Below are 17,555 nucleotides of genomic sequence, written 5' to 3'. Positions count from 1 at the left end.
CTGACCAGCCCCAGCAGCAGCTCAGCACAGGGCTAAAGAGCCACTGAGTGTGCTCAGACAGGTCCCTGCCACATCCCTGCTCCTCAGAGCGGCATCCTAGAGCTCAGAAGGTCTCCATGTCCCCTCAGGCAGGCAGTTACTCGGTGTTAAGCTGAACGGAGACAGGCAGCGAGGAGCCAAAGCCTCTCTGGGCAAGTGAGAACAGAGAGATCACCTGTCTGTAATACAGGTTGCAGCACCTCTTTCTGGTTTAATCAATAATTTATTTATAAAAAGTTATAAAACTTCGGGTTTTGATTTGTGTAGCAACCTCTAAACGCTGTTTTGAGGCAAAGACAATCTCAGGTAGAATATAAAACTCTCCCCACTGCTTGGCAGCTTGTTTTGAACCCCTGATCAAAAGCAATCTGCTTTTGACTTGAAAGGCTCAGCAAAAGGCTTACAAAAACCAAGCATTTAAGCACTAAAAGGGCCAACGCGGTGTTGAGTGTTACATGAACACAGCCAGACGGTGGTCTCACCTCAGACAGCTTACCCCAGGGTGAAACAGCTGGCAAGAGATGAGCAAAGCCCACACAAACTGAGGGGCAGCATCAGTGAGCAGGTCCAGCGCGGGCTGCCCACCACTGACTCGCATCGTGGCAAAGAGCAGCTCTGAGGATAACTGGGCTGAGGGTCCCTCTCCCTGAGCCTTCCCCCATATCACTACAAGAACAAGCAGGCTGAAAACCAAGCAAAACCCCAGCGCCTTGGTCATGCAGGTCCACGTCCATGACCGCAGTGCTGGAGCAAATCAGAAATAGTAAGAAAGCACATACCTGAGCTTCCTCATCGCACCAGGAGAGATAAAGTGACGTGGCATTGGGCTGCAAGTCAGCTGAACGGACATTGCTGCTGCTCCTGGGGAGGGCTTATTTTTCCCGAAGGATCTGGGCAACTCGTGGTTTTGCCCACTGTGTTAAACATCTTTCCTACAAGCCTGTGTTCAGCAGCCGTAGCAACAGAGGGCGTCAAAGAGAGCGGTGCTTGGAAAAGGAGACATCGAGTCAGTAAGCCATGCTGCTGTTCAACAAATACACTGGACTCTGCTATCAGAGAATTTACTAGCATAAAAGTATTTTTGCCATCTGACATTTAGATAAGTTGGGTGTGAACCAGCTGAGAAGCAAAACCAGGTTTAGAGTCCTGCAGGGCTGAGAGCACAGGCAATGCCAGGCAGGTTGCTGTAGCTGGGAACATCTCCACAACTGAGAAGTGCACTAGCAGCTCGTGTGCCTTCGTACACAGAAACCTTTTAATTCAGTAAATAATTCATGTCACTTACCCCCAGCAGCCAGGCCAGTGCCTGGGGAGGAAATAAGGAACCTGAAAGTTACAGATGAGGGGCTCAATAAAGGGCACGTTAGCAGCAGCAGCTGTTTTTAGAAGGAGAATATGTAGAGAGGAATGCAGGCAGCTATTCTCCGTAACACACTGAGACGATGCGAGTCAATGCTAAAAATCATTCTTGTATCATGTACCAAGTTACACAGGAAAAAGAACAAGATATAAAGACAGCCTGGAGTATCTATATAGTGTTTAATATTCTTAAATTGAAAAAAAAATACTAAAAAGATAAAATTACAATTGCCATCACATGATAAAACCTTTTGTCAGTACATTGAAAGAGTCAGAAGTATTACATGAAGTACATTTCCAGTAGTTTACACTTCACCGTTTCAGTTTACATTTGTTAAAAAAGTAGCAGCCCATTTTTTCCTTCTATTTACAATAATTTAAATATTGTATTCCACTTTATTGATACAAATAAAATTATTCTGCAAAGATTTATTGTTTTACTTGAAGATGATTTTGTCACCAATGGGAAAAAAAAAAACTCAGGAAGAGATCAGGGAATGCTGCTTGAAAGAATCCCTTAGACTGCGATCTGATGGTGCCCACTCCAGTAACTGAGGAGTAGTTTGATGACTTTGCAGAACTTTAAAATAAAATAAAATTAAATTAAGCAGGTTCTCCATTAAATAACAGCAGCTCCTCTGCTTACAGAAATGGTGACTGAAGAGAGGGCTGGCAGGGATTTGTCTGCACAGCAACCAAAAAGGTTGCTTCCAAAAGAAAGTATAATATACTTTCTTTCAATAAACTAATAATAATAAACTGCTGCATGTATTAAGTGCTTCAAAGAAAAAAAAAAATCAGTTTCACAAAGTGTTACGAGTATCAACTGCACTGTTTTTTACAGGAAGAACGGGTTTAAGAAGTAAAACGTTAGAGAGACTACCCAAGTATCTTGCTTTACCAGCAGGAAGCTTTCAGTGCTACCAGGGAGAGCCTGCCTGTACCTACCTTTTAAATAACAGCACCATAAATATACACACGTGGTAACAGACAGTCCTCCTGCCTAAATCTGCCGGTTCAGAAAGGTACTGGGCATTTACAGTAACTCAATAAATCAAACACATTCGGGTGTTTTGTTTGGGGTCTTGTTGGTTTTTTGGAGGGATGGGGTTCTGTGTTGTTGCTTTGTGTTTTTGTGGGTTTTTTTTTCCCCCTCCAGTGAACATTTCCAGCTATTACAGGCCGTAAAGACATTTGTTTGTTTGTTTTTAAGGTAGTCCATGCATCGCTGAGAACGAGCTCCTGTGGAATCACCGAGCTTATCCTCCGCTAGCTTTGGCTCACTCAGTGCAGCCTGCATCACAGGGTCTGGCCTCCAGCTCTGATCCTTCACACCAAAATAAGGTAAGTTTAAAGCCAGCGGCCCCGCTATTCACATTTCCATTTCTGTATCAAACGTGCAGGTGCAATACAAGGTGCAAGGAGAGATTCACTTCTGGTCTGATTTTCTACAACAATGTAGCTCCTAAAAATAACTCAATAAATACAAAAATAACACTGACGGGCGGTTGAAATAGATGCAAAATGCTACAGTAAACAAAGCCTGAGGTCTTCACTTCTTCCAGCACAGGCAGACGTATTTTGAAAAGCTGAACTATTCAACCTTCCAAATTGCAATTTTCCCTTCCTCCTTTCCAGCACCACTGAGGACGTATCTGTCCTCTGCCGAGCAAAGTGCCCTTACTGTGTCGGCGTGACCAACCAACTCTTTCTCCACGGTCTTCTTCTCAGCGCTGATCACGTAGATCTTCCCTTTGGTTTTGCCTTGTGATGTTCCGCTGCTGCCGACCCACAACTGGAAGAAAAATGTAACAAAACAATATTTTTTGTTATATTTTGTTCTAGGACACAGTCGAGACAGGTGTTTTGCTTGCCATGACAATAAAGTGAGGGTTCTCTCTTGCTAAGCTGGAAGAAGGGAACACTGAGAATCTCCTTTATATGTATTTGTTGGAGTTCATGGCTTCCCCTACAAAGAAAGGGGTCCTGAAGAGTATCGTTAGGAAAAATAAAATAATCAAACCAACAAGTCTGACTTCCATCCCTGGAAAGACAGCAGAGATCATCACAGAGAATACAATCACTGAGTAAATGAAGAAATTCCTACTGGCGGTGAGCATTAATACACAATATTTTTTAAGATTATCTATTGGGAGCAAGTCGGCTGGGCTTCTGTAAGAGGGAAAACTGCCTCAGTGTCCTGCTGGAGGTCCAGGAGAGCATTAGTGCCCATGTGGACGGAATGGGGTGCAAGGATTTTGCTTCTTCGAGAAGCTCTTGACCTGTCTTTGGTTCCACAGACACGGTACAGACAGAAGGGGTCATTTCACTGCTGAATAAACCTCAGCCTGCTCCCATCTTGAGTGCTATGAGCAGTTCTGGTCACGCAGTGCAAGGACACCGAAGATCCAGGGAAGGGTAACTAAAACTATCAAGGACAACGTGCTGCTGTCATAAATGAAGATTAAAAAAGCCAGGACTCCTTAGTCTGGAGAGAAGGCAGCTAAGGAGAGATCAGATTAAGCTTTACCAAAAAAAAAAAAAAAAATCACAAGAGTGCAGATGAGAATGTAGAAGGAGAATGTAGAACTATTTTTCAACAAATCCCACAACTAGAGAAGTAAGGGACCCATGTGGAAACCAGAAAGAGTTTAGTTTCATGCAGAAGAAAGCACTTCTCTTTACACAGCTGTCAGTGAAATTCTGGAACCTGCTGCTACAGGAAGCTGCAGAACCAGCAAATTCAGGATGGAATCCGATTTACAGAAATCGGATCCAAAAATAGATAGAACTGAGGAAGAGGTATACCCTTTTGTTGTTGTTGTTTAGTACCCCTAAACAAGACCCAGGGACAGTGAGTGAGTTTAAGGGGAGCAGACTGAAGGTAGAGGCCAGGTCCTTGTAAATTCCTTGCGTGGCGTTGTTATTGCCTCTGTCGGACCCAGAACGCAGGGTCAGATGTACGTGGTCCAACCCGGTACAAAACAGCCGTAGCAGTCCTGTGCACAGCTTTGCACGAGGTAAGCACTCCCCGTTGTGCATTAATGCTCACCGCCAGTAAGGATTTCCTTGCAAAGAGCGCTTAGGCACTGGGACAGGCTGCCCAGGGAAGTGGTGGAGTCCCCGCCCCTGGTGGTATTTGAGAGATGTGTGGATGTGGTGCTCAGGGACACGGTTTAGTGGTGGACTTGTAGTGTTGGCTGATGGTTGGACTTAAAGAAAGAGCATGGCTTGTTTTTAATTAAAGCACCTAAAAGCAATCCCGTGGCAGAGAACCCCAACAATACGTTGTTAGCCTTTACCAGGCGACAAGTTAATTCTCCTAACTGCAGTGCTGTGAGGAAGAGGAGCGTGGGTGCTCCGGGCACGGCGACAAGCTTGGACAACAGAGGCAGGCTGGCAGATGGTGTATTGAACGCTCAGGGTCAGGAGATGGATCACGCAGGGATATTTTCCCGTTGTTTCTTTTAACTCAATGTTAGTTAAGGAGGAGTTGAGTGAGGAATGAGCGACAGAGAAAAGGAGCAAAGTTCTAAGTAGAGTGAGAGAGAGCTTAATTACTTTGGCTTTCCAAACAATCCTCTAATTTACAGGTCAGCTTTTCTCATTTCAGATCACAAACCGAGCCAAGGGCACAGAAAGCTTCCCTGCTCCATGAGGCACCCCGTGAAAAAAGTCATTTTACAGGAAGGCAGTATGGAAAATCTGAGGGGGGGGAAGCTTTTTCCCCCCAATAGATATATACTAACCATTTATTTGTGCGTTAAATGTAAATCTGTCCGTGTGGTATCACTACTACAGCTACTGACACTACTCAAACAGCAGGTACACAGCCTGAAGCAGCAGGGACACAGGACAGCTAGGTGGGAAGCTGTTAGCTCCACTGGTCTCTGTCGAGTTAAGCATGCGGTAACTAAACAAGAAAAAGGTCGTCTACAAAACTAGGCATGCTAATTGGCATTTATTGCTTGTCTATTAACCTTTTCCAAGGCTCAGTTGCAGGAGCCTTTAGATTAAATATCAAGGGACCTAAACTTTCAGTTTCTACAGTTCTCTGAAAACGTTAATGGCTACTAAAAGCCACCATGCATTTAATCACTGATGACACACATTTTGGGGTACGGTCATAGCAGTTAGTTGTGTTGGGCTCCGATTTCAAAGAAGAATTAATGTTTCAAAGCAGCACGCGTGCAGACACCCTGCAAAGTAGCTAACAGCCCAAGAGAGTTGCAAACAAACAAAACTTTAGTAAAGAATTCCACAAGTAAGAACAGCCCAAATGTCTCTCACCTGGTTTTTAACTTGTATCATACAGGTAATCTCAGAGCAATCCTGAAGATGAATTTTTTGGGGCATGCTTGTGAAGTCTTTGGTGTTCCAGATATACAGGTCACTGCTCCCTGAATAAGATGCCCACACTTCGTTTCTCTAAAGGACAGAAAGTTGTGTTTAACAGCACTGCTGACAGGAAGCATAACGTGAGAAATAACTATATTTTTGCCTGTAACACCACATAACATGGTGTGGAGACAGCATGATTAACAATTTAAATTTAATACCTCAGGAAAGAGCTGGAAGCAGAGGAAATATGAATGCAAATCCTTCAGGTGATAATCAATTTTCATCTGTAGTCGAAATTCATAAGTTGACATTACGAGTATGCAACTTCCAGTACCTTCAATATGAAAGAGAAAGCGCTGTTAGCAGAAGTGCCTGCTTCTTCCACAGCCACAAACCATGGGGAAAACAGGCAAAATAAAACAGATGCATCTAACAGCTGTCTTGTTTCCCAAGTCAACAGTGAAATCTTTGAGGTTGTTCTTCCTCTTTTTTATAGTACCTATTTTTTACATCTGTCCTTTCTCTAAACTCTGGTTACTATTCTGCAGCACAAACACCTGTTAAGTGTCCAAAAACAATGAGAGGAGAAAAAACAAACTCCGTTACATTAGGAGATCTAAAGGTGTATTAGGAGATAATCCTTTACCCAAACATAAATCCTGCCTTTATTTATCTAGACTTCTGCAGAGGGGCTGACAGGTTCAGGGCCAGAAGGCAGGTGTGAGGATTACCAAGTCAGACCAAAAACATAAAATCTAGCCAAAATATCAAATGCAATTTGCAAACATCATTGCCACTCTAGACTTTAAAAGGGCTTTCTCAAAGCTTTCCATTCCAATTTACAGGGAAGAGCAGACAAACAGGGTGTAGCAAGAAGTCACATCCTGCAGCGGGGGCAATACCTTTAGGAAAGATCCAAGCCAGCCAACTATGTAAGTGCTTTGGAAGCCTCACCTGCTGAAGACTGCTTAAACGGACCAAGTGGAAAGAATATCACATACAGAAAAGTCAGTGTTCGAGATTAATGGGTTGTTCTGCCTAATAAAACAGCGTATTGTGTGAAGATTAAAAAAAAGGTTAATTGTTTGAGTAATGAACTTACAGCACCACAGCTGGTCGTTATGAAGTTTGATGGAAGTGAGGTTCTGGCAGGGCAGCTGAAATGCACGGTTAACTTTCAGAGTGCTGATGTTCCAAGCAATCACCGTTCCATCTAAGCTGCTCGAGTATGCTTCACTGTTGGTACAGATAAAAAATTAATAATAATAGCACAGTGTGCATTCATGTTCAAAGCAGAATTTATAAACAGAAGAGGCTTACTGGCAAAATAGCGTATTTTACACTAAGCCAAATTAACTTTTTTCACTTCATAGACTGGAAGCCCAAGAGGCTTCAAAGCCAGACAAATCATTTTAGCAGTGAACACTCAGCCTCGTTCAATTATTTGAAACACTGACCAGAGCCATGAATGAACAAGAGCACGTCCATCCCATCATCCTATTCCCACCAAGATGCCTAAGGAAAAGACCTACACTTTCCTCCTTCCCTCACTACACCCTATATAGCTGGCTCTAGACAGCCGCGTTTTGTGTAGGCACTTTGCTCATCACAAGGGCTTTGGATCCCATTCTGAAGCGTCCAATTCGATCCTTGTAGTGAAAGTGTATTTAAGCAACCAACAGCGTTGCAGCCAAGCATGCATCTTTCAAGCTGCTTGTCTCCTCTTGGAACTGAAGTATTCTAGCACAGAGATATATTTTTGTCTTCTAAGACCATACGCTAAAGGCTTTGTATCACTTGAAACGCTGCAGTATAATTCAGACCTCAAAGTGAACTAGAGCATCGATTACATCATGCTTGAGGAGTTAAGTGCAACAAAAACCTCCCCTGTAATCCTCCTGAACACTGTTGCCTGTTAAGATTTTTGATTAAGATTTTTGACACACATTCAGCTTGTCACTGACCAAACCCCCAGATCTCTTTCTGAGGGGCTGCTCTCCAGCCTCTCATCCCTCTGTCTGTACATACGACCAGGGTAGCCCCTTCCCAGGTGCAGAATCTGACCCTTGCTCTTGTTAAACTTCAGATAGTTGGTGACTGCCCAGCCCCCTAATTTGTCCAGTTCTCTCTGTAAGGCTCTTTCCTTCCAGCATCTCAGAAAATCAGCCACTGGTTTCCTCTACACTCTTTTTCCTTGAGCAAAGTTAATTTTTTGGTTTTGCTTCAGTCGAATAATTAAGGCACCATACTGCATCACTTAGACCTTTAACCGGTCCTCTGCTCACTGCAGGCTGAAGTTGCCCAGACCGATGAATACTTTTCTAGCTACACAAAATGGCTTTTTATTTAACCACAGGAAGATTCTCCTTACATCCATGACTCTTCTAGTCTTTCACTTTTGATTGTGAATGTATTTTAAGAGGAAAACAGTGTAATTAGATATACCTGGGTATCCCGTTCTTCTTCTCCACAACGATGTCTGTAATATCAGAACGATGATCATTTAGCTGCTTATTACACGACATACTGTGGGTGTTGATTATATAAATAATGGAGTCTTGAGAGCCGATCCACACTTGACTCTGTTCTACCATCACCATACAAGTCTGGGGAGAAAAAGCAGGATTAAATACAATTCAGAAGAACACTTTTGAATGTAACATGGAAAAATGCTGCGTTAAGAGTTACAGTAATTACCATAAAACTGTAACAAGATCAAGACTCAGCACTCCAGTATTCTATCCTTTGCTCTGCTGGAGAAGAGGGGAGAGAGAAAGAAAGAGAGAGAGAGAAGGGACAGATCTCTGCCGAGTTTAACCGTCAGTAATTAGGATTAATAATGTATCTTGGTTATTGACTCGAAGCCGTGTTTCCTGGCTTACACAAAGTAAAAGTTACAGATGGTGCCAGGGGAAACCACAGAGGTTAGTGTATTTCTGTCCTCTGGATTAGAAGCTGCACTAGCCATCTGATATAAACATACTTCCCACTTTAGTTAGAAGTGGTGCCTCTGAAAATATCATTACTGTCTCTGGAACATCCTTCCCCCATTCAGAAACTTTTAATTTCTCTCCCTCCCAAGTCCTGTAAGTTCCAAACTTCCCTCCTCTTCTCCAGGACATGATGGCATCCAACTCCTCCCCTAAATTTCTACTTTTCTACTTGTTTCTACTTTTCCTCCACCCCCAGCCCCTCACCATCAGCTTTACTTTTCCCTTTCTCCCACATTTATCCACAGAGATGTTTCTCAGCTTCCATGCAAGTCCCCTGTCCAAATCCTTTGCTGTTGTTTGCTTTCTTCTGCACGTTTTTCACTCAGTCCCAAACCTGATTTCTCTCTCCCTGTTGTTATCCTCTCCCTTTCAAGTTACTTGTTTCAAGTCAAGCATCTCCTTAATCGGTTGTTAGAGCCCTCTTCTTTTTGACTGTTCTCTCTCTTACGAAATCATCCACTGGTTTCCTTGCACCAGTTTCCAGTTCTTCAGCACAGGTGACTTTCTGTGTACTCTTCAGGCTCTCCTCAACTTCTCTTTATGCAGATTCTCTCCACTCAAGCTGTTTCAAAGCAGCCTCCCTGCCCCAAGAGCCCACGCCACTAGCCCAGCACACCTGACCAACACTCAATCCATCACTTCCTACCAGTTGAGTTGTTTCAGTATAAATCCATTTCCTCTCCTCTCCCTTTTCCTTAAAAGCTTCCATTTCTCCAAGCTGACCGTAGGACAAACAACTCGAATGTCCTCCCACAACTTTTAATGAGTAACAGCGTGGCCTAGCCCACGATTCAGGGTCACACAGGTTCTAGCAACAGGAAAAGCAAGCTGAAGCAGCAGTCGCGATACGTGTTAGTCTCACCAGCCTGCAGCGGCCCATTCTGAAGCAGTGCTGTTGGATAGACCAGGTAGATGCATCAAAGACCACCACCTTCCCCTCGTTTAAAGCACACCAGAGTTTCGGGTGAGCACTGTCGGGTCTTTCTGTAGGGTCAAGATGCCCTAGAAACAAACCAGAGAGGAAAATAAACCACTTTTGGAGACACAGGGGAAAAACAGTATTAGGTTAGGCAGAGCAACTTTCTAACAAAATACACCTGTGTTCTGGCACTTATATCTCCAGTTGATGAATCCAATGACACAGTTCACGATGAATTTGTGCTCCTCATCTATCTGTTGAGCCCACCTGATGGTGTAATCTCCCACTTCGATGCTATTCGGAGCAGAGAGAATCTTTTTCACTGACGACTAAGTGCCTAGCTAACTGGGGTTGCAGGGAGGCTTTTAAGCCCTATGAAATAAAACTCATAAAGCCATTCATTCCATCTGCCCCAACGTGAGAGCCCCATTTAGGAGCTTCGCACTACAAAGAGAGAAAAGCACAACCGTGCCCTCACCACCACCACACACACAGTTCCTCCTGCCCGCTTCCTTAACTGCATAATTGACTTTTGTCTCAAATTGCTCAAATATTAGGAATTAAACGTGAATTTGCATCAGAAGACTAGGAAGGTTATGAAGTTAACCCAGAATTAGTAGCTCCACTTCCCACATTCACACCCACTGTGAACAGCCTCAGATACATGCCTGTTTTTGTCTGTTTTTGCATGTATGATCACACACTTTCTCTCTCACAGATCGCTGCCAGATGTCCTGCACTGTATAGATTTGCTTCTGAATTAGATCAGGATCTTGCAGCAAAGGAGGGTTATTTCTAGGACTTCTCCTTCGCTTTCTGGCTAAATGCATGCAGTGAGTGAGGCAGAAGTTAGGATCTCTAGGGAATTCTTAGTGCTTCCGAACCAGAACACCCGTGTAAGTCATTTAATCCAGAACTTCTCGTGTACCCTCACAGCACACTCCTCACTTCCAGACATCAAACCTGAGCTGCAAAGCTAAATTTATATTCAAGTCTCATTACGAAGTGGAATATGACTGCTCTGAAAAATCAGATCCATGACAACCCAAATTAAGCATCTGAAATGATACGAGGCTTTTGTCCTTAACTTTTTTTTTCCCCAGCACGTTTTGAATCAGTGAGGTACAAATTTGCCAACTATCAAACTTTTGATACATTTTTTTTGATATACTTTTTGAAACATGATAAAGCATTCTTCAGGAGTGGACTTAAATCACGTGCAATGAATTAGACATGGGATCACACAGGATGCAGTGAGAGCCACAGGAATATCGATCTGTCTGGGATTTCAAGAGGTAGTACACTCTTCCCTGCACTGTGGTTCCACAAAACACCCCCATATGACTCTGCTAGATGATAAAAAGGAACGGTGAATGAATATTGATCAATAGTGGAGCATCCTTCTTCCACTGCTCAATAAATGAGGTGGAACTCTTAAGGGGAAATCAGCGCATTAACACATAATTGAAGACTATTATAACACATATACACATAGGGAAGCAAATTACAACTTTGAAAGTATACCTTGGAGTATCTTAATATGCAATATTACTGTTCTGTTTTAATGATTTTTCTGTTTTAGTATTCTATACGCAACCAAAGGCTGTCAGAATGCGAACAAAATCAGGCAGTCGTAATACCAGGTGCTGGGAGATAACCTGCTTTATAGGCTAATTAAAGCTAACACAGAGAAATTCATCACCTCACCTGGCGTATAAAGCAAGACATCTATTGCCTGTGGAAACGTCTCACCAGCTGAGGGGTTGATCTTGTGCTTTAACGTCTCTGAGGTTGTTTTGGGCACCATCATGGGCACTGAAATAGAGTTGTAAAAGGTTACAAAGTGCATACTTAAGCCTGAAATAGATCTGTAATTCTTATGAAAGAATAATTCTGCACCACTTAGTAAAATTAAAATTATTATTTTTCATTTTTGCTTCTCTCTAACTTTAGCTGACCATGAAAGCCCAAACAGTATTTGTATGAATTCTGGTAAGAGAAGCACGCATATAACACCCAAGTAATAAAGAACTGAAACAAAAATCCAGCAGCCTATATGGACACAGACGTACAAACTAAGGCTGTGATGCAATAGGAGCAAAATAAATAAATAAAGCTATTATTTAACAGACAATGGCTACCAAGTGCTATAGATTATCGTCATCTTATATTTCTGCACATAATGAGCTTGAAAAACATAATGTAAACAGAAGAAGCTGAGGCAGATGGTGAGACAAGAGCAGGCTTTGTGGTATTGCTGTGTGACTGACCTTCATTTTTCATCCTGTCAAAATATGACAGTTTAGAGGCTGCGTATATGCTTTTGGAGGACTGCAGTGCACCAACCACAGCATCCATCAGGAGAACGTTTGTCAGCGCCTGCTGAATATACTGAGGATCCTAAAGACAAAAGCCTTATTGTAGTTTGACGTTATTTTCACAAGTCTCCACGTTCAACCATCACAGTGCACACCATGCTCAGCACAAGCGCCAGCTAGTTGCGTCCCTGGAGCACAGCCCATGCTAAGTGCAGTCAAACCCCATTTCAAACCCCACTCCTGCAACCCATTTCACCCCCAAGCAAGGGCATGGGGCAGGGAAACAAGAGCTACTTTTAACTCATTGCACCGAAAGAAGTATTTCGGGTCTGGCACAGTTCTGACTCAGGATGTGCAAACAAAACCACGTGAATTGCACTGATGGAAAACACGCAGCATGGACAGGATAGATTCCAGTTTTCAGCCTGGACCTCTCTGCACAGAAGAGAAGTGCGTTACTCTTGATCTCAGCTAAAATGATGCAAATCCTTCCTGGAGAAACACCAAGATACATTTGCACTATTAAACTCATCACTGATGAAGAATTTGGTATTTTAGACGGAAACCATGTTTGTGTGATCCTTTTTCTCAAGGTTTCTGTGGCAGAAGAAAGCATCGTGCTCTATTTATTCAAAGGGATCCACAACCACCAAGGTTCCAGCACAGCAAAAATCTTTCTATGTATTATACTTTTTAAGGGAAGCAAGGTGTAGGAAGCTTTCTTTTGGGACCAAAACTCTCATGTTTTAAGTTTAAACTATGAAACTATTTCCCAAACTGGTGACTAAACAAAAAGGTCCAGGCTAATGGAACAGAAAAGATTAAGTTTTAAACATAACTTCACTTTTTTTGGTAGTATTCTGGATGTACCATATTTAGAAGAAACATCAGAAACAACAGCTTATTAATTAGCTGTCATGTGCTGAAACCTAGAAATTCCATGACTGATACATGAATAATTTAGAACAGAGAAAACACGCCCTTACTCAGTTAGATATGCCCAAATTTATACCTTGTGATCGTCTGCCATTTTCTTCCCAGCCCACATTTCTTTCACTATCAGGTGCCAGAGATCACACTCTGTTTTAAGGTTAGCTTCGAAGACTTCTTTTTTAGATCTTGTTGCAATCCTCAGAGTAGGTATTTTCAAAAGAAGGAAAGCTACAGTTGTGACCTTCACATCCTGGAAAGAAAGAAAGCAAGGAAGATGTACCGCGCAGGCACGGGTGAGGTGCAGCACTCATTCTACAGGGCAACTTCCTCTATTTTAACTACAATTCATCATTTCCATTGCTCATACAACACCATTAAGCAGAGATGGTCGCTGATCAGGTTTTGCGAAAATGTTCATTTCCAACACCATCGCACAGGCTTTGTTATACAGAGGATACAGACTGGCTACCTGACACCACAGGCAAATTTAACACTCGTGTTTTTACACGCCTCTAGCTCTATACCCCACATGCCGTGCTTGGCATCTTTCTGTAAATCTAGAGGTTACAGGCTCCAGGTTTTTGTACCATGCCATCTTAGCACCCAGCACACATCAACCCTGCAATTCTTGGCCTGAAGACCCAGAATTTTATCCGACCTTTTGTAAGTTACTGATATCAGAGGTGTTTCCTACAACCCTTACTGAAACAGTCAGGTTGAGGCAAATCTCTTAGCAGAATGGAACGTGACTTGTGACCCAGGATCATGCAAGAGAAATTCCTTGATGCTCACCTCTATGTCCCTGAAAGCAGCAATATGGACATAGCCAGGACGTCCTCCTTCAGTCAAAAGGAACAAGCGCTTTTGGGTCAGTGCTATTTTTCCTACACCGTAGTTAGTTTTAACTGAGCAAGACAACTTGTAGACACATTCGTTTTTATCTAGATGCTCTGTTACTGCTGGTGGCAGATTCACTTCTTGAGCTTCTGCTTCAGTTTCTTTCCAGTAGTTGTAGAAATCTCTGAATGTTTCGGGATCAATTTGTTTCTGATGTCCTGAAAAAAAAAAAAAAAAAAAAAATCAGAAAGCTGGTTACTGTGAGAAACTATTCTACAGATTTAAACAGGAAGACAGCTTTAAAGATTCAGATTTAAAAGATTTAGATTTAAGATTTAAAGAAAAAAGATTTAAAGATTTAGAGATTAAGATTTGAAGATTTAGATTTTTTAATAAGATTTAAAAATTTAGATTTTTTAAAAAGTTAGATTTTTATCTAAATTTCAAATTGTGCTTTTAACAGCATAATGGGTAAACACAGTACAAAAAATACAAAAAAAAGGCCTGCAAAACAGTTCAGAGACAAAATCCTTCCTGAGATAGAAAGATTCCTCTGTAATTAGCCTGTGTCCCTGGTTCCATGCTTCCTTCTGTGGAGGGAAGCACTAAACACTGTACCATTATTTCTTTTCTTTAAATTCATGTCAAAAAAAGAAAGTCAGCCAATGGAAACGGATTTGTAATTCCCTACTGAACTGAATATTTTTCATTATTACATTCCAGTTCTTTATCCTATACTGTGTGTTACTATGCTACATAGTTAACAACCTGGGATAAAAGCTAGACTTACAGCAATTAAAGACTTCAGCAACAGTTATTCCAAATATTTAATTATTCTAAGAATTCAAGTGGGTTTGAGCAGCAGAGTCAAATTCTTGCTAGATGTATGCTACCTTTGGCTTCAGAAAGTCTTGCTACTTTGACCAACATTTAATCCTTTGTGGCACAAAATGTAACAGTTACTGCAGTAACTAGGTGCAGAAAGCACTGAATAGTGTTTTACAAAAGCACTCTCAAACGGCTTTTAGAAATCTGTCACAAGACTCAGATCTCATTCAGGAGATAAGAAAGTTCTCTCAAACATAGAAGTAACCTCTCCTTTTGCTACAATGACCATCCAAGAGGAATTTAATCTGTAGCTACTTGAATTCCGGAATTTGCTAGGTGCTTTTAACAGTCTGCCACCTTGCCAGGCTACCTAGTGATTTTGTAACAGAGTTATTTTCCATTAGCAATTAGGACAGCCTTGTATTCACTTTACTCATCTAAGCCAAAGCAAAACTGCACATCATCAGATCACAAAACAAGCAAAACTAACGCATCTACACAATCTGGAAAACCGTACGCTGTGTGCACGTAAGTGGATTCCTTGTCTTTATTGTTAAATTGTCATTGTCTCAATGCAGATGATCCATAAAAATGCATTTTCTACCCACCTACTGTTAAGGCATCAAACAACCGATGTATAGTGTCTTTGTCTCTGACAATCCCAGATTCCTGGATTCGCTTCACAAAATCATCCAGTTGCATGTGTGTTTTTGGCAACGCAAAATTTTTTACGTGGTCATCTATTTTTGTAACTTCCCTTTGTTTTTCCATCACTCGACTTATCAGCCTCTTCAGCTCAGGCTTGCGGTCTGCTTGAAAACGCTCAGAAGGAGGCATGGTTTCCACAATCTTTCTTACAAGATCAGTAGGAAAAATTCTTAAGTCTGTTTTATCTAGGTTCTGAAAGTCAGAAAGTGCATTTAGTAGTTTCCCTTGCATCAAGCTAATAAGTCCCCGGAGGTAGAAGTACCTTGCCAGCAATGCTGACTTGTCAGGTGGTAAGGTATTTATAGCTTTGCTGAGATGGTTGAAGAATTCCGTATAGTAGGAGTGAACACACTGGTACATCAGAGGAAAGTGAATTTCTGGGATTTTGAAGGTACTGACTGATTTGGGGGGCATTTTCAGAGCTAAAAACAAAAAAAGAAGGTACACTGATTAGCGTAAGCAGCGAGTAAAAGTGTGACTATCTTCACAACCAGCAGTACTATAAATAATACAAAGAAACTCCAGTTGTGCTAAGGACACAAATGCGTTGTTTGCACATCCTCCTTATTATCAGAGTATTCCCTATTCTGATAATATCAGTAATAGAAAATATATAATATTTTAATTTGTATATTCATATTTAATATATACTTATATAATATATTCATATATAATATGATACATGCGTGTATATAATATATATAATATTTTATATATATATAAGCACAGATGGGCCCCAGCTCAAAGTGACCCAGCCCACCATTTCTTTCTAGCATCTGACCCTGTTTCTGTGGAAATCCTCAATGATGTCACCCATAAAGACAACAGAAAAGCCCCTGCATTCGTTTGACACATTCTTCCCTTACCAATGCCTGTTTCTACTCTTCGAAACGAGGAATTTCTAGGGGGGACTTCTGGCAGCTTGATATCTTGCAGATCAGGCATACTGATAACCATACGCCTATTCATCATGGACTGTGAATTCATTTGTTTAGAAGCCATTTTCTCCGTAGTCATTCTTCTTGGGATACGAAACATCAAGTTTAATCTGAGAGAAACAATTTTAAATGTAATTAGTTTTACAACTCTGTATACATACACACTAAATGACTACTTGATTATTTTGTTGTTGTTTTACAGTATTAAGTTACAATTATTGTGTTAATTTACAATTCCAACAGCCGTGACTGGACACATTTATATCACTCTCTCACAGCAAGCTTAATAGTGACTAACTGATAGGCCGTTTTATCTTATTCATAGATAACCTGATCTTATACCAATAGAGTCAAAATAGAGTCACTTTTATCACTGACATCAAAATGAGGTTCAAAAACACAGTAAGAAATGAGAAAGCATCACCTGTCTTCTTCAGACTGGGTACTCAGCTCAAGTCGAGCAAAAGCATCCATCTTTCTATTCAAGCGGGCTTTAAGAAAAGAGTGAAACATGTAGGTCTCCAAAACCTGAGAGAGACAAACTGGTTAACTCTTGATCATTTACAAGTTGTATTAACAGCATCTGTTGCTCATTTTTATTAGCTTTGCGTATACAAAGCTGAGAATATTGATTTTAGCAGTCACAAAACCAAAAGTATTTCAACACAGAAACTTCAACACCAGAAGAACCAACTCAGCTTTCATTCACCTTCTGTACTTGCTTAGTGGCAAACCACAATCTCAGACCAACCTCGAAAAGACGGAAAGAAAAATAAAAAAGAGAAATACTGAGCATAACAGAGAGTTTTAGCTACTTAAGTGTAACAGTGTATTTTCTGCCTATAACAAAGTGATGCAGATACTGTCTATGGTTTGGAACAAGAAGTTTCTGGTGCTCTAATGTTACATAAAACTGCAAAGCTATCATTCCCACCATTTCAAATTAAAACAAGATGAAACCAGGACTTGAGGCGGCACAACATGTATAATTCTGTAAGTGTTAGGACTAACACAGAGCAATTAGCATTGTTTGAAGTTAAACAATTCAGAAAACTGATCTATTCAGAAAAATCCAACGCTAACTTCATCAGGAGAGTGTTATAACCAGGAATTATAACCATTCCTGTTATAACCAGGAATCCTGTCTTTGTGCTTATGCAACTTTTAGCTTTTAGAAAGTAACTGACACTAACAGAAAGACTGTTGTATCTTTTAACGTAACTAGAGAAATTACTTTAATTAATGCTTTATCACAGAGGCTTGGCTAAAGTACCCTTCTTAGTCTTGCAGTTACCGGGGGGGGGAGGAGTTTATTGATCAGATAAGCATAAGCAATTCTGAT

At 41.3% G+C, this 17,555-nt stretch overlaps 1 protein-coding gene across 1 annotated transcript in view; it reads right to left on the bottom strand.

Moving 5' to 3' along the window:
- Positions 1-1,308: 1,308 nt before the first annotated feature.
- DENND3 (DENN domain containing 3) overlaps positions 1,309-17,555 on the bottom strand; it is a 37,247-nt gene continuing 21,000 nt past the window's right edge. The window contains exons 11-23 of the mRNA XM_035561701.2: positions 16,638-16,741; positions 16,142-16,323; positions 15,176-15,697; positions 13,695-13,957; positions 12,982-13,152; positions 11,922-12,051; positions 11,359-11,466; positions 9,595-9,734; positions 8,185-8,345; positions 6,842-6,975; positions 5,958-6,073; positions 5,689-5,826; positions 1,309-3,193 (exon numbers count right to left, since the gene is read on the bottom strand). Coding sequence (XP_035417594.1) covers positions 2,993-3,193; positions 5,689-5,826; positions 5,958-6,073; positions 6,842-6,975; positions 8,185-8,345; positions 9,595-9,734; positions 11,359-11,466; positions 11,922-12,051; positions 12,982-13,152; positions 13,695-13,957; positions 15,176-15,697; positions 16,142-16,323; positions 16,638-16,741 — 2,370 coding nt within the window. The 3' untranslated portion in view covers positions 1,309-2,992. The remainder of the gene's footprint in view (positions 3,194-5,688; positions 5,827-5,957; positions 6,074-6,841; positions 6,976-8,184; positions 8,346-9,594; positions 9,735-11,358; positions 11,467-11,921; positions 12,052-12,981; positions 13,153-13,694; positions 13,958-15,175; positions 15,698-16,141; positions 16,324-16,637; positions 16,742-17,555) is intronic.

The sequence above is a fragment of the Cygnus atratus genome, chromosome 2 (assembly GCF_013377495.2).
Source record: "Cygnus atratus isolate AKBS03 ecotype Queensland, Australia chromosome 2, CAtr_DNAZoo_HiC_assembly, whole genome shotgun sequence".
Taxonomy (NCBI): domain Eukaryota; kingdom Metazoa; phylum Chordata; class Aves; order Anseriformes; family Anatidae; genus Cygnus; species Cygnus atratus.
This window is presented reverse-complemented; position numbering and strand designations above follow the sequence as displayed.